The sequence below is a fragment of the Salvia hispanica genome, chromosome 3, assembly GCF_023119035.1.
Source record: "Salvia hispanica cultivar TCC Black 2014 chromosome 3, UniMelb_Shisp_WGS_1.0, whole genome shotgun sequence".
NCBI lineage: Eukaryota > Viridiplantae > Streptophyta > Magnoliopsida > Lamiales > Lamiaceae > Salvia > Salvia hispanica.
The window spans coordinates 3,653,576-3,671,166 of NC_062967.1; the positions used below are offsets into that span (position 1 = coordinate 3,653,576).

Here is a 17,591-nt window from a genome sequence, read left to right on the forward strand (position 1 = left end):
AATTTCACATTTAATATCAGCACTTCGCACGTGGAAAACCGGCTCTTCCGGTCAAACTTGGCGGCTTACTTATATATGCCGGTCAATTTCCGGTTCATGGCTGAGGATTCAGGCTTGTGCGTGGGTGGGCAATCGCAGGCCCACTACGACAAAATAGGTGGCAGAAAATCAATTGGGAATGGAAAAAATGAAAAATCGATGGTCATGAATCATGATAGAATTGATTGCCATTTAATTTTAGGCTTTGAGAAATTTATTTTATATCAATTGGATGCGAGTATTAAAATTTAAAACAACTTAGTTGGGAATCTATATCTATCAATTTTATACTATGTAGAGTTTAGTCAACATTTACATTACATCTTTGTCATTTTCCTCACAGTGAGAAGAGATATTTATATTTTCAAATCATGTGACGCTCTTGATTTAGAAGCTAGGCCCAATAGAATTAATTATAGATTCATAATTCTTTATAGTAACTCGATTATCCCAAGTTAATCCAAGTATTTTTTGCAAAAAAATTAAAAAATTGTATCTAGTGAATTAATTGAAAAGAGAATAAATTAGATAATTAATATAAAGAATAAAATACACCATGAAAGATAATAGAGTAGGTAAAAAGAAAATAATTGAATTTATTAAAAGAAAAAATTACTCATTTAACTTTAAACATGCCAAAAAGAAAAGTAGTACGAGGAAAATAAATTGGGATTGATAAATTGTGAATAAATTGTGTGCTATAAATATAATAATCTAAATATCAGTTGTTTTATTTATAATGCCCGATTTGATTGAACTACTAGTCTTAGGTACTTTAAAGGAAGCCCAATTGCTTATTTGGGCTTTACTGCTCGTGATATTAAAAAGTTAAACAAGTGCTGATGGACTTGGCAAAACCCAATGTAATTATATCCTTGAATGAAGAAGAATCGAATATTCATCATTTATTAATACATACTCCCTCTGTTCCATAATAATATAGTCATTTTACCATTTTGGTACATTCCATATTAATAGAATCATTTCCATTTTTAGTAAATGTCAACATATTTTTTCACACGTACTTTAGTATCTCTTACTTTTTTCTCTCTTCATCTTTCTGCATTTTTCATTTTCCATTTTCTTCACCATTTATTTAACAAACCTAACACAATTTTTCTTAATCTCCGTGCCGAAAAGAAACAGAACAGAGGGAGTACTAACCACCAATTGACTTATTTCTCTCTCTTTGAAAAATAAAAAATAAAGAAAAACATTGATATCGTATGTTTTAAATGATCATAGTTCAATTCAAATTCTACCGCCGACTCTAACTTAATTTTTCTAGAAAATACATACATAGTAGTACAAGTAAATACTCACCTATATTTCACTTATCTATCGAGTATTGAATGTGGTGTTTGCTTTGAGTAATTATGCAAGATTGAATGATATAATCCAACTTAAACAATTTTTGGTTTGCATAATAAATTAATATGACATGGTAGATCATTTGGACCCTATCTACTCACTCAATTTGGTGATTATTTAATCATCATCCGATCTATAATACAGTACAAAGTTCTCAAATACTCTTTCAAATGTTATTACTATTGGTTTTCTTTATTCTGAATCAGTAATATTTTATTTACATGTAGTCATAATCCTTCATTTTATCCTATACAAACAAGCAATCAACCCAAACATAACACTAAAAGTGATTGCGAATTACCTAATGAACTCAATCCTTTCAATCGTATCTATCTCGTACCCCAAACAAAACATCTCAAGCAGTACTAATAATAACTATACACCAAAATATCTCTTTTGATCCCACAAAATTAATGGAAGCTTTGTGGTAGCTAGTACAAAAATATTCCTCAAAATTAGGATGAGGATTGCAGTGGCACTTATATATATGTGGTCTGTTTTTTAGTACTTTTGTAATTTTCCATCATTAGGTAGCATGCCATGTGGGAGGATGGACTTTGGATATAGTTTTTATTTTTTTATTTTTTTTATTTTTTATGATTAGATCAACTCGCCTGCATGCACAATATTGTAGGTTTTCAATCATTTAGGTAACAAGTCATGTGGGAAAATGAACTTTCAATTTTATTTTTTGTTTTTTGTTTTTTAAATGAGAGCGACTCAAATGCAAAACTATGCAGTAAATCGCACTAGAATAAATGAAAAATCTAACACAAACTCATTGAATTAATGATCATTCAATTAGTTTTGTTCGTTCCTTTCGTGTTTACATCAGCTCTGATTTCTTTACAAGTTGCTACTAGTGGTTATAGGACTATATATTACTAGTGTCCTACTTCGTGTCATTATCAAGTTTTGAATCTTTTTTCTCAATTTTTAGTGTATTTTTTACTTGATTCAATTTTTCATTTGATCGACAACCATGGACCATGCATGGTTCACCAATTCGATTAGAGTATTAACTTCTTTAATTATTTAGTATTTTTTAAAATTTCAAATGATTATTTGGGTTGATCATTAAATATTTTGAATGTCTAAAATTTCTATAATTAATACTCCTACTACTCTCACTACTCAGGGGTCACTATGTAGTAGTCATATAAACCAATCTAAAATAGTAGAATTAATAATGGTATGCGAGACAAGAGTTGGAACTTGTAATGGAACGAAATAAAAGTTATGATTAATAGAAAAAAGAAAATAAAATCTAAGGAAACTTTTGGCTACTATAGATGTCTCATTTTAATTTTTAAACCGTTCACAAAAATTCCATTTTTAATTTATATCAAGAGTAATCACTTATGGATCCCGTAACTATTCATCGTGCTAAATAATTGTAATTACTAATTAATAAACTTTAATTAACCCATCCACTCATTTCTTATTCACGCTACATTTTTATAATTGCAAACATTTGTCTTTAAATTGGACTAACTTTTTTACTCCATTATTGCCCATTTTAGTTGAGGGGATTATAAAGATTCCCTCCGAGGCCTCCGACAAGTAGATGAAGTGATTTGTGTAGGCAAGTACAATAACTAACCAAGCAAAGAGCATAATACGACTCTAATAAGTTGACAAAACACATAAAAAAATGAAAGAAAAGTATAGGTCAAATTTAAGAGATATACATATAGTAGTATGGAAAATTGTGGAGTGAGTGAAGAATGATGGAACGCCGTAGCGTCGACAATAAAGCGTTGATATATGTTTGCAGACAGCGAGGAAGGGCACATGGAGATGCACATGCCAATGCTTGTTATTAATAGTTTAATACTTCTTCATTACCTACTAAATTGTTTTTACATCTAATTTGACTTGTAATTTTAATTAACCCAAAAATATTGAAAACGAAGTAAGCTTCTACACCCATAACTGCCAATTGTCATCTTCCTCATACGAAAATTATTTTTTTCAAATTGATGTTACATTTTTCTCTATTATAATTGTATAAATATTGGGCCGGAGCCTATGCTTTGAATAGTCCGCATTAAACTTCCTAATAATTAATTAGTAACAAAATTTATTCGAATTAATACTTTTCACCAATTAGAATATAGAATAAGTAAATTATGGCTTCTTCGCTTACTATAGTTCTACCCTGCAGAAAGTTATAATTACTTTTACATATATGCCAACTATGCTCTTTGTTTCTAATAATTTCTTGTGAGTACAACGAAATTAAATATGATTTGAAAATGGCAAAAAAAAATTAAATTAAGATCTAACTGTGTTTTCCATCAATTACTTATTGAACAGGCTGGCTTCAATATTAATTAATTGATTATACTACTTAGATGTAGAGTGGATCCACATAAATTTGATTAAGCCTGTACGTTCAATGAGTCATAAATGTAAGACATAGTCTTTATAATTTTCTATGAACTTATATTCACCGCTAAGCAATGGTGTAGCTCTAGCCTCTAGCCCATTTAAAATATTAACGATCTTAAACAGAAAATGGATTATTTAGTCAGAGAAATCGGAACCTAGATTCCAATTTAAACAAAACCCCTCAAAATCCGTACTCCATATTAATAATTGCGTATAAATAGCGTATATATATAAATAAATATATATCATGTAGGGATCTGTACTGCACACATATATACGCGTTGATCTCATCATTTGCAACTTGCATTTTGTCACATATCTTCAAACTTTGATTGTTTAATGAAACTAACTAATTGGTCTCTCACTCAAAAACCGGTGCCCCAAAATTTCGTGGGATATTTTTTAAGCCAAAACTAAAATTTTGAATACCACTACTTATTAGGAGTTTATGCAATTACTCTAAAATGAGCTATTTTAATTTCGTTACAACGCTAAGATATTGAATACAATCGTAATTTACCTTTTTAGTTAGTCTCGATCTCGAACGGATTTTGGCATTTTGCTTGTGGGACCAAAATTAGGCATCACCAAACATGAAAATTTGCATTCTTTTCAAAACTAATTAAATTTCAGTACTATATAACTTACCAATGCACTTATTTGTCATTGATATTGACGATACACCAAACTCAGGCATGTAAGATGGATAATGCATGGAATGGTATCTAAATCAAAATAATTCAAGTACCTCCAATACATGAAATTGATTTTTTCAAATTTTAATAATTAAATTGTATGCATCATAATCTTGTAGAAACCTATTGTTTATACAGTTGACACGCAACCGTTAGCCGGTAGGGTCCCAATTTTGAAAAAAATAAATTCAGTAGATATTTTGGTAATTCCAATTATTAATGAATTTAATAAAAAAAATTAATTGCGATTATTTCCTCTTTGATTGATGCATTCCCTACTTTGCATACATCGATATAATTTCTCGAAAAAGTCAGCAGTTGCCGGTCCGCCTAGGTGAATATTTTTTAAAAATTAACCAATAAAAATCTTTCCATTTCCCACTACAATATTATACATGTAAGTATTATGAATAATATTTCATTTTCATTCCTAACTATCACATTTGTCATTAAGTACAGAGAACTATAAAAGAATACGACTAATCAAATATATTCATAGTATGCAAGTGTCATAATACAATTTGAAATTAATAATGGTCTCAAAGATGATCAAATCATTTAATGTGTGTAAAATCAAGTGTAAGAAAAGGAGTGAATTATTCAGCTGTATTGCACAGTGTGACAAGCAAAGAATAAAGTAGTTGCAATAAATATTTAAATGATGTCGGTGATCCCAAACTTCTTCTATTTATTTATGACTAGCCCCACCACCAACCTATAGAAAGGAAAAGAATCGCGAAATACCGTGTAGATGAAATAGAGATTTCCATGCCATTTTTTTACATATATATAACTTATAATATGAGGCAATATTTCATGACATGCTTTTATAATTTATATGACATGAATGGTAACTGTTAGTCATTCCTTAGCGTAATCAATCTTGTACCATTTTTTACATGAAAATTGAAATATTAATGACAAACGATTCACTATTTGTACAAATATTCTTGTTCATGAAACGTCGGCCCGAAATATGCTATACGTCTTCACATGTAATGAACCCAAAATTTTCATTGTACAAGAATCAAGATAGTTCATTATATAAATACAGCATCCAAAAGAAGAGAGAAAAAAGTGTTGCAACTTAACAATGTTAATATATATGTCGTGGTAGCGACATGTGATGCGATGTTGCAACAACATGGAAATTGATAGTGCTTCGAATCAATACCATGTGCATTATGTTTCTCTTAATTAGGCCAACGATAATGATATGTATTTGATTATTCAATTTTGTAGTATGCTTTCACCAATCAATTATACTATCATGGATCGTGGGTAGCACTTGTTAAACACTATTTTGCATGTTCGCATTCAATTAATTTCTCTATATTGTCAATTTTACGTTCATTTGTGTATCCTTCACCAAAAGAAATAATAGTACGGCTTTGAGTGAGAAATCTGCATGACTTAATTTTCGTTTTATCCGTAGGTATATATGTATAAGATAAAATAAGAAATGTGACATTTCACAATTTAACTATCTTATGTATAATTGTGTGTCGCTGTCGATGGAGTCGAGGACCACGTAAAATCATGTCCCTTTAGGTTGATTATGTTCATATGATTAGCCCGGTAACGTTCGATAATGGTGTTTTTTTTCCGGATTGAATAACTATACTTTGTTTATGAAATGCAAATTGCTTTTTAATTACTAGTAATATGTTAGACCATGTATGTTAACTATTACATAAATGCAAATTATTAGCGTTTTAATATGCTTGAGATATATCTTTGCGTACATATATATAAATTGTTTCTAAGGCCATCTTGGCGTTTGGGTGTTTCTTGTCCTAGATGTGGCGCGACATATTTATATGACTTGTGTTATTATGTATAGTATAGTTTCATGATGTAAAATGGTGATTTTAGGTTTTAGGATGTTGATAAAATATACGAACGATTTAGGTAATAATTTGAGGACGTCAAAATTCGACGTGTGGTAAATTAATTGATCACGTGCAGTTAAAAAATTATTTCCGATAATTCATGATAAAATGAAAACAATTCGGATTTAAAGCTATAATCAGGCTTAAAATATAAGTCACGTTAAATTAATTGATTAGCTAAAGATAAATCTGATCCGCAATCATAATGTTTACTCTTAATCCATACGTTAAGTCTGCAAATAGTGATTTTCGAATAGTCGCACACTCGCACTATATTTTAGTCTGTAATCATATTTAGTAATATGATTTTTTTCTTATACTAATAATTAGTTATTATTTTCATGTAATACTAGAAATTTTATTATGAAATATTTATTTTAGTATTTAATAGTAATTATTATTATTATTATTATTATTATTATTATTATTATTATTATTATTATTATTATTCATGAGTACTCGTTGGGTTAATGGGTATGAGAAATGTCATGAAAAAAAGTATGTTAACTAATGTTTGTGATACGATTTGGTTTTTCGAATATTTTGCTCAACACTATATATGGTTGACTCCTATAAACGTTGTCTTTTCAGGTTTATATGCATATCTATACGTATATATATGCTAATTATCAATCACACAAACAAGCATAATCATTGTGAAACATACTTGAAGGAATCGCATTTGACACTACTTAGTCTATTTAATAAATTCAATAAGCTAGTCATGAAAAGCAAAGACCAAAACTTAGGTCATGTCATAGTCATAATTGGATATGTTTTATTATTATTGCGGCCTAAACACGCAATTTCTTAACTATAACCATTTATATAACCAAACATACCCTTCTTTATCAATATCTAAGTCCAAATCGTTCATTAAGTTTTAAAGGTCATATATTTTCTTTGCAAAAAAAAGACTACTACTATTATTTAATTTCACCTTTTAGCAACAATCTTGGCACCAATTATGCTCGGAATTTGGAGAATAAATACGTGCAATAAGAATATACTCCACTATGATATAGGAGTATAAAAGATAAAAGTAAAATAAGAATATATAAATTGTGGATGTCATGGTTGGGATTGATAGATATTTGTGACAATAATGTTATCTTAGCCCACAAAAAATATCCGACAAAAAGGGAAACAATTATTTATAAAGGAACAAGAGTAATATTAAGTTAAAAAAGGGAAATATCCAAAATTTAACTGGTTGACAAAAGGTATTTAAACGTTGAAGCTGGAGATGGACCCTCAAAAATACATCTTCTTGATTTTTTTGTCTTCAACCAAAACATCTCGACATTCAATTTATTTTATCAAATAGAGTATAGTAGTATATATATTCTATATTCAACTTATAAATAATTTTATCTAACAGTAAAAACGAATCATTCCCTTTGTAATGCGCTGAATCAAACGTATTGAATAATTAAGAATAAAAATTGCATTAATTTGGACATTGAAGAGAAGAGTCATATAAAGGGGCGACCGACGTAGTAATTGATTGCACGGGAATAAATAAACAAATAAAACAAATTAAAAGGCGCGTTAATAATCAATTAATAAGTCAAAATTCATGTGAAGGCGAACATGAACATCTGAGGAGGGCACCGACTATATACATGTCACTACCAATTTAATGGGGAAAAGGTTATTTATTGATTGGTCAGAATAATTGAAAATTCATTTAATTTACTACTATTTCTGATTAGCATTAAATATTTTTCTGTAGCACCGTCAAGGACTAATGAAATCCAATACACTCATTATGCCCATTTCGTTGTACTAATGAGATCGAAGAAATATGGAGTATTATAATATTACTCTTTAAATCTCACAAATCCAATACACTCAATCGCCCTATTTCGTTTTACTAGTTAGATCGAAGAAATATTTCTATTAACGAGTAATAAAAGCATGCGACTGAGTTTAATAGTTCATCGTATAAAATTATAATTCGAAGAAGATAAAATTATTAAATTGAAAGCACTGGAGAAATATAGTGTGAGTATTATTTTGTACAATCACTAATCGATTCATCTAATGCATAAATTGGAGTACTAAATAAAATAAAAATATAATTTATTTGATTGTGTACTCAACTACAAATAAATGACTAAAAAATTACCCAAAATTTATATTTATGATGCCGGCAGTAATTTATAAAATATTAAAATAATAAGATAATAAGCACTTAGTAAAATATGCATATCATTAAATTTAGTTAATTTGCCAGGTAAACAATGATACACCTTATTTGGTGTAAACTACTCATGCTTAAATATAAATTGAATGCGTCAATCATCTATCGTATCTTAATTTCTTTTATCCCAAATCTTGAAATAATTACATAGGGAAACCCAATAATAAAAATGTACTCCGTATATAATAGTATTAAATTCTTCCAGTTATGTCCCTGATCCCTACTACTATTATTTTATTTAAATATGCATCATTCACAGTACTCGCATAGTAGTGCAATACTTGCTTGCCATGACCTATATTCAAATCAAACAAATATATTCACAAAATATTTCTTTTTTTCGTTTATTAACATTTTCGAAGCAGCGTAAAAAATTGAACAGAACGGAACGGCTAATAATTGGGGATATGAGCGGGCCCCGCTACGTATATATTTCAACAAAATCCTACCGACAAATCCGGCCCATTTGCACAGTTCGTTTTTTCACTTACGTGTCGCTCTATCACTGGTCCAATTTTTACCTTAATTACCAGTAAATACACCGAATTTCAACACATTTCCGTAATTCTCACTGCTTAAATATTTACGGCGTGGGATTCACCGCAGTTGGAAAGAGAATCCACCAATCGAAAAGTGTAGAGAGAGAGAAGGAAGAAAGAAGAAGGAAGGTAGCGACTGGGAATAAAAAAATACAGAGCAGACCAGAAAGAAGACAGCTAACGAGGCACACGGCATAGTAAAAAAGTTACTATAACCTATAGTGATAGAGAGATGCGTTCACATGTATTTCTCTATATCTATCACTCTTTTATTGTGACTGTGTGAGGCCACAGCAACACTTCTCTTCACCCTTTCTTCACTTCACTGTGATCCTCTCTCTCTCTCCTTCCTTTTCTCTGCAAATTCAGTCTCTGGATTCGTATAAAGTGCACTGAGTTCTTCTCTTTAGCAGAGGTGTGCGTATTTTCGCACACTCAAATCCAATCCTGTTTTGCATAAGGTAGCTGCTTGTTTGCTGATCTCTGCATATATGCTTGTTTTTACTTCTGTCATTTCGTTTTCCAATCATTCTCTGTTTCTGAAGGGTGCCATTTCGGCAAATTGGGGGAACTAGCTTATCAATTCGTTTCTGTATTTTTGTTTGATTTGGGGAAAATATTGGCCTACATTGCACGGGCAGATCTGAGTTGGACACTGCACATTTTGGTAAATCTGAAGTGAATGATTTGTAGTTAGAGATTTAATTCGGTGTGAAGATTGAGTTTTTTGGGTAATTTCCGTAATAAGTAGGGTGTACTTCAGTGTTCTCAATCGGGTGTGTTTTTTTCACTTGGTTTAATTTCTCTGGTTTTGTTAGGCTGAGAGTGATCATTGAATCACAGAAACTAAGGGTAGCTGTTGGTACCGATTTTCATCACTCTTTCTCTTTCTTTGATGTCTATATCTTTGTCCTCTTTTTGTTGATTTTGCATGTTCAAGTTTGGTGAGATTGATTGAATTGGTTTCCTTTTCTGAATTGGTGGTGGAGGGGGCCCTTACTAAGTCGGCTGAATTCATAAAGCGATTGGGCCCAATCATGTGCAAAATATAAAATCATGCACATAAAAATCCAAAGCGTCTCTATTGCTGTCAAATCTTCAAGTATTTTATTCAAGGTTTAAAGTCAGTTCAAAATCCATTGGATCAACTAAAAATTTCATGTTTCTGTTTTACTTAGGAATTTGTTTGAGGATAATGTTGTAAATTATCTCTCTCAAGATCCATAGCATAGTTGAGGTGCTGCTTATTGATTTTATCAGAATAGATATCATTTGCTTGCATGTATCATTAATCTGAGGATTCAATATGATGCTGATTTAGATCTCTCAGATCATTGATTTCCTCTCATTGTGCAGCTTGTAGAAAATTCTTGACAATGAAGCACAAGGATGGAAAACCGATTCTTCAGCATGATAAGAATTCTACGAAAGTTCCCATGGCAATAATGTTTGTTGTGCTGTGTGGATTTTCATTCTACCTGGGTGGAATTTTCTGTTCGGAGAAGGAAAAGTTTGCAACCAACGAGGTTGCTAAGGCGGTTGAGAATCCAAAGGAAAAGGCTGCAATTCCAGCTGCAGGGGCATTGCAGATCAAAGCTGTGAAGTTCGACGAATGCCCTGCAGATTTCCAAGATTACACCCCGTGCACGGATCCTAGGGTGATTTTCATTATCTGAAGTCTTTTCATTTTCTATTGATGAGATTTTGTTACTTGTGAATGGCATTGTGATATTGTCATGCTTTCTGCAGAGGTGGAGGAAGTTCAGTCTCTACCGGCTTTCCTTCATGGAGCGCCATTGCCCTCCTGTGTTTGAGAAGAAGGACTGCTTAGTCCCGCCTCCCGATGGCTACAAGTTGCCTATTAGGTGGCCTAAGAGCAAGGATGAATGTTGGTACAGGTAATATTCAGTGTTTATTGCTCAGCACTACTCTGGTATTCGTATCTGTTGGAAACTTGACATATTTGATATTTTGATCTTCTCAGAAATGTGCCATATGATTGGATCAATAAACAAAAGTCAAACCAGCATTGGTTGAAGAAGGAAGGAGAGAAGTTCCACTTTCCTGGTGGTGGCACTATGTTCCCCAATGGTGTCAGTGAATATGTTGATCATATGCAGGCCTTGATCCCAGGAATGAAAGATGGGACAGTTCGGACAGCCATTGATACCGGATGTGGGGTGAGTCTGATTTTATATTCTTCAACAGCATGCTTGCTTAGTATATGTAGCAAGTCTGGTTTATCAATTTGTGTTGTTTCCTTGAAGGATCAATGAGGCCACTGCTGGCTTAGTTTCTTGCGATTGATGTAAAATTATCTTATTATTACTCTTTTAGAACAAATTGATTTTCGTGGAGTCTTTTTGTATCATTCATAAATAGTTAAAGATGCAACTCCTATGTTTGAAACAGCTACTTATTTTGACTTCTACCGCTCTGTGTTATTACTTGTTGAGATGTCTTCCTCTGTTTGATTAAGTGTTTTTTTTCTTAATCTTTTCCCTAGTTTTTTCACTTATACAATGGCATAGCAATTTGTCTAACTTTCTCGCATGATCTGTTTAGGTGGCTAGCTGGGGTGGTGATTTACTAGATCGCGGTATTCTCACAGTCTCTCTGGCCCCTAGAGATAACCACGAAGCCCAAGTTCAGTTTGCATTAGAACGTGGAATTCCTGCAGTTCTGGGCATCATATCAACACAGAGACTTCCTTTTCCCTCCAGCTCTTTCGACATGGCACACTGCTCTCGATGCCTCATTCCATGGACTGAATTTGGTAAGTCAGAAGTTCCTTTGTTTTCTGTTGTCCTATCCATTATATGCAGCCATTTCTTTTGTCTTGGTCGAACATAGTCACTGAATATTGCACTTGCTATCATTCTCAGGTGGAATTTATCTCTTAGAGGTGCACCGTATCCTCCGGCCTGGTGGTTTCTGGGTTCTTTCCGGCCCACCTGTAAACTACGAGAACCACTGGAAGGGATGGAACACCACCATTGAAGAGCAGAAATCAGATTATGAGAAGCTGCAAGAGCTTCTAACATCTATGTGTTTCAAATTGTACAACAAGAAAGATGACATTGCTGTCTGGCAGAAATTATCTGACAGTAGCTGCTACAAGAAGCTCGAGTCCCCAGACACGTACCCCCCAAAGTGTGACGATGGTACTGAACCAGACTCTGCTTGGTACACTCCTATCCGGCCCTGTGTCGTTGTTCCTGACCAGAAGTACAAGAAGATAGCACTGAAATCCCTTCCCAAATGGCCCGAGCGGTTGCACACTGCCCCTGAGCGTGTCTCTGATGTCCGTGGTGGAAGCGATGGTGCTTTCAAGCACGATGACAGCAAATGGAAGACAAGGGCGAAGCACTACAAGAAGTTGGTCCCTGCCATTGGAACTGACAAGATCAGAAATGTCATGGACATGAACACTCTGTATGGAGGCTTTGCTGCTGCTTTGATCGATGCTCCATTGTGGGTGATGAATACCGTTTCCTCCTACTCTTCCAACACGCTTGGCGTCGTATACGACAGAGGCCTGATCGGAACTTATCACGACTGGTACGATATCATTCGCATCATACAATCAAAATATTAATCTGTTCACCTTTGTTCTGATGATGATCTGCCCTTTTTAGGTGTGAAGCTTTCTCCACTTATCCTCGTACATACGATCTTCTTCACCTCGATGGACTTTTCACCGCTGAAAGCCATAGGTAAGCAAAGCCTAGACTACACTACCATTAAACTTGTAGTAAAATTTCATCATTTATTTACATTAATCAAATTAATGTTAAAACTTGTTGTACCATGTGTTTGATGGTAGGTGTGAGATGAAGTATGTTCTGCTGGAGATGGATCGGATTCTCCGTCCCAATGGGTATGCTATCATCCGGGAATCAAGCTACTTCGTTGATGCTGTGGCGACGTTGGCTAAAGGGATGAAATGGGGTTGTCGGAAGGAAGAAACAGAGTACGGCGTGGAGCAGGAGAAGATCTTGATCTGCCAGAAGAAGCTGTGGTATTCCTCTAAGCAGAGCTCAAGATGATATTTTGAGAAATGATGAGTTGGGATCAATGGAAGCATATTTACATATACATCATATTTATCAATACAAAGACAAGTTCTACACTGCCATTTTGATCAAATCTTTCAACCCAAGGTGGAGGAGAAGTAGCATATTGAATAACCAAGGTCTAATATATTAGTGCTTCTTTTTTTTTTTTTTAATATATATTCTTTTCAAGGTGGATTGTATTCTTCTTCCATCTTACTTCTTCACCCTTATGAAACTGTGAAATCTGTTGAGGGTGCTTGAAGTATGAATCGGCGGCCAAAACTTTTTTTTTGTTTGTTTTATCTATTTATTTGGAAACTATTAATTTCTAGTAGTTTTTTATTTTTTAGTGTTATGTTTTTTTTACATTATTGAGATGTTATATCTTTTTTTAGTTTCAATTATGTGTATTGAAGTATCTATTCATGCGGTAGTGAAAATGACATTTTACGCAAGTGACATTTAAAACACTGCAATTTATTATATTAAGGTGTAGTTCTAAATTGATTATCTTAGTAAATTATTGACTTCATATAATCTCTTCTATTGTAGTAACTTTGTCGTTATTGTTATCTTGCAGTAGGAGTGTAATTTTCAACTTTCATATGTGATGAAATTCTACTTTGTTTTCTAAAACGGTGAGGTAATTCAGATTTCAGATCATAGTATAAAAAAAGAGAGAGATAAAAAAAATTCCACATCATAATACACTACTATCAAAATATTAGCCGAATTGGCCTATAAAAATAATACTCATATCCTTATAAAAGTTTATATTTAAAATACTAATAAAAAAACGACTAATTGTTCGATAACAAAAAAAATTCCAACATAATAAAATGAGAGTATATGTTTTGATAACATTTTCAAATTAAATAATCATAACCTTAATTATTCTATCACATTGTCGGGTCACTTCATTATTGCTCGATCATTAGTTGTATACAATAATTAATAATCATGACACTTTCCCGTTATACAATAAAAAGTAATTTCTAAATTTCTAATATAAAAAATAAAAATAAAAACAATGGACTATGGATCAGTTTGCATATCTGGATCTTGACAAGCCATCTGTTTGGCCCATTCTCGAATTTTTATTTTGTTAGTAGTATTAACCAAAATTTACACCGGAAGATTCAATTTTATCGTGTCGACATTTTAATGACATTATGGGTTAATCTGCATATGCATCTGTCCTATGACAAATACACCAAAACACATGTAAATTAGCAATACTACTAAAATCTCAAATGTTAACATACCCAACTCAAACCAAAAAACAGCATCGTTTTTCCTCACAGAAGGTCAAGTATATTATTTTGTGAAGATTAAATAAGCTAATCTGTCAACATCTTTGAATTTGATATTACTATAATAATTATAAGAAAGTTCCTTCAATGATTCATGAATTTGTCAAGAATCCACTAAAGCTCCTGCAACTCATATTTTTTTTAAGTCGACTGTCACAGTCAAGATTTACATTCACCTCTAACTAAACCATCCAAATTTAGCTCCATCATTAACCATTAAAAAGAAAAGGTTGTCTTAACCAATGCTCTAAATGAACCAAGCTATTCTAGTTCTTGTTCGAGCTCATTTAAAATCTTGTTAGATAATTGCAGCTTGTGTTATAAACAATTTTATAATCTCTTTATTCTTTATTTTTAATTTACTCCACTTTATTCTTTCTTATTGTACTACTTTATTTTATCTATATTTAAATTAGTAAATATTTTTTTTTATCTTGTGTTCCAAAAATAAATCTCATATAATATTAGACGGAATAAAATAGATTAGAAAAAACGACTTATACTGGACAACGACAATTAAAAATTCGAAGGACAATGATGCAAAAGTAGCTGTTAGCATATTATTATTGCTTAAAAGTTGAAGCAGCCTTCAAAGCATCAACCAAGAATTATTATGAATATCTTTCTCTATGATAGATATTCTTTTAATATCTATGAATGAATATCATTAGTCTGTTTCATTACAGTAGTATTAGTACTATTAATTAGCAATTTAGCACAATCCTTCTATACCAATATCCTTCTCAAAACATAAAATCAATTTACTATTATATTTAATTATTTATCCATTCCAGAAATTCTCACATGCCCTGTAATTTGATAGCTGAATTTACAAATATTATTTTATTTAAAAATTGAAAATTTGAAGATAATGAATAGAGGCAATAACGTGGCGCCACCGCAGCACTCTGCAATTACACTTCATCGTCCCACCAAACACCACATCTTTCGAATATCCATTTTTTTAGAATTTTATTTATTTAGTTATCAGTCATTTCTTGAGATGCCCAATTCCCCCACACCAGCATGCTAAATTCTATTCGCGGAATGTGGGATAAGATGGAATAATTCATCCTATCATGACCTAACTTCCTTACATATGTATCCATATACATCTCATTATTTATGAATTTAACTTTCATACTTGTAATGGTGCATATTTCTTTCAATACTCTAGTGGGATGGCCGTAATAATTTTACTCTACCTTACTAGGATATATATTAAGTCCAATTTGGTGGCGAATCTATAATGCATTTATAGGTTGGATTTATTGGAAAAAATAAATATAATCTGAAATAAATGAACATATTTTTTTATAAAACAATGAATAAAGATGTCGTCATCAGCAGCATCAAAAGACATACTTAATACGATAATATTATCCTGTAATAGTAATTGGACAGATAACAAAAGACGCTTCGACCCTTAAGAATTATCGAATTTAATGAAATTTTCAAATCCTCATAAACTGACAATAGGAACGGACTACCCTTCGACCCGACTTGAATTTTATCTTAGTCTATTAATAAATTCTCTTTTGTCTTTTTAAGGCCTACAATCAAATCCTCTCATGCACATCTACACAAACATGATATATAATGTGCGGCGGGACCAAGCTGATTTGTTTTATAAGTGTTGATGACCAACTAGAAGAAAAAGGTGGCTATGGTTGCGTTTCCGTTGTATATTCTTAGCCACATGGAATGTTATATTATAAGAAGTTTTCTTTCTGCCTTTCTATCTATCTCTATTTTTATATTGCAAATAATACCTTTTGTACTATTGTGTTTCATTACTAAAATATGCATGTAATATGTTAATATGTATGCACAGATAAATCATTTTCTATTTTTGAAATGGACAACTCGGATTACATTATATGTTTGGCAAGTGCAACGTCTAAAACAGAAAAAGTAGGACATTCATACCTAAAATGTGCTTAAATATGTACAAATATAAAAGTAACACGTTGATTTTCGAAAGAAATGTAATACCATGATGAGTGGATAAATTTATAAGATATGTTCATAATAGTGTTTTTTTAGAATTACATACATAAAATATCAATCGAGTCACAATTTTAAAAGTCGAAAGTATATACTATTTAAAACAGTTGAGAATTAATTTGATTTATATCTCTATCAATACACCACATGAGTATTGTTTATCTTTCACATGTCTACCCACACTTTAATAACTTGTTACATTATGAAGGAATTTTGAATGTGTTTTTTGTGTTGGTGAACAGTTGCTTTATAACATGTTTATAGAGTCTATTGAAGTTAGATGCAGTTGGTGAATTAGCTGACTTTTGAATGAAATAACTTCAGCTAAATATCTAGTTGCTGACAAATCAAGCATTAATGCCACTAAATAGTGGTTTATCATGTGTATTTAATCAATTAGGTTAAATTCATATATTCAATCCACAATACATTCTCTTAAGATAGGTTATTGGTACATATTTTGAATAAATTCAATAAAGGAATACTAGTCTACTACAATTAGGACCAAGAATGCAATAAAAATTTTATTGAAGAGGTGACATTCGCGTTGCCTTCGGTTTATTGCTTGTGCTTTGTTCAACTACCTTGCTTATTGTATGAATATGCTGGTGTACTTATTTGGAAGGATTGCATGTCTTTGTTTTGTTGGTTGTTAATTTTGTATCGACACATTATACGTTTGATATTTTAGATTGAGTTGTTTCAGGTTGTTTGCTCACTATTTTTTGGGCTGAGTCTTTTGATTATTAAAAAAAGGACAACTAAAATTAGGAAAGCAAAATTAATGTTAAGTTATTTGAATCACAATTTAAATTTTCAGCTACCAAAATCAATAAGCCTCATTCTAACAACAATTTTTGCAATAATACCAATCCCATTTTAGTCTCATTTAAGCCACAATTAAATTTTTTACGATTCTCTAAATTGACATACTATTAAACGATTTTAAAAAAAGCTAGAAAAACAAATCTAATTATATGAAATACCATGCATCCAAATATCTTTTAAGATTTCATTCCAACAATATAATCGAAAAATACCTTATCATTCCTAGAAAGGAAAACAGAATTTTCCAAT

At 31.8% G+C, this 17,591-nt stretch overlaps 1 protein-coding gene across 2 annotated transcripts; it reads left to right on the forward strand.

Annotated features, from left to right (window-relative positions):
- Positions 1–9,242: 9,242 nt before the first annotated feature.
- LOC125214535 (probable methyltransferase PMT20) lies at positions 9,243–13,565 on the forward strand. 2 transcript variants are annotated; one of them, XM_048115602.1, is made up of 8 exons: positions 9,243–9,597; positions 10,493–10,794; positions 10,886–11,034; positions 11,121–11,316; positions 11,702–11,912; positions 12,022–12,697; positions 12,775–12,852; positions 12,963–13,565. In XM_048115602.1, exons 2-8 carry the CDS (start codon positions 10,513–10,515, stop codon positions 13,183–13,185), a joined length of 1,815 nt encoding a protein of 604 aa, XP_047971559.1. In that variant the 5' UTR covers positions 9,243–9,597; positions 10,493–10,512; the 3' UTR covers positions 13,186–13,565. The 2 variants fall into 2 exon arrangements, with proteins under 2 accessions (XP_047971559.1, XP_047971560.1); XM_048115603.1 differs by lacking the exon at positions 9,243–9,597 and adding an exon at positions 10,252–10,373.
- Positions 13,566–17,591: the final 4,026 nt, after the last annotated feature.

Coding starts and splice junctions, on each gene's coding strand:
- LOC125214535 (XM_048115602.1), top strand. CDS start 10,513: ATGAAGCACAAGGATGGAAAACCGATTCTTCAGCATGATAAGAATTCT. Junction 11,913..12,021: donor CATTCCATGGACTGAATTTG/GTAAGTCAGAAG, acceptor TATCATTCTCAG/GTGGAATTTATCTCTTAGAG. Junction 12,698..12,774: donor ATCGGAACTTATCACGACTG/GTACGATATCAT, acceptor TGCCCTTTTTAG/GTGTGAAGCTTTCTCCACTT.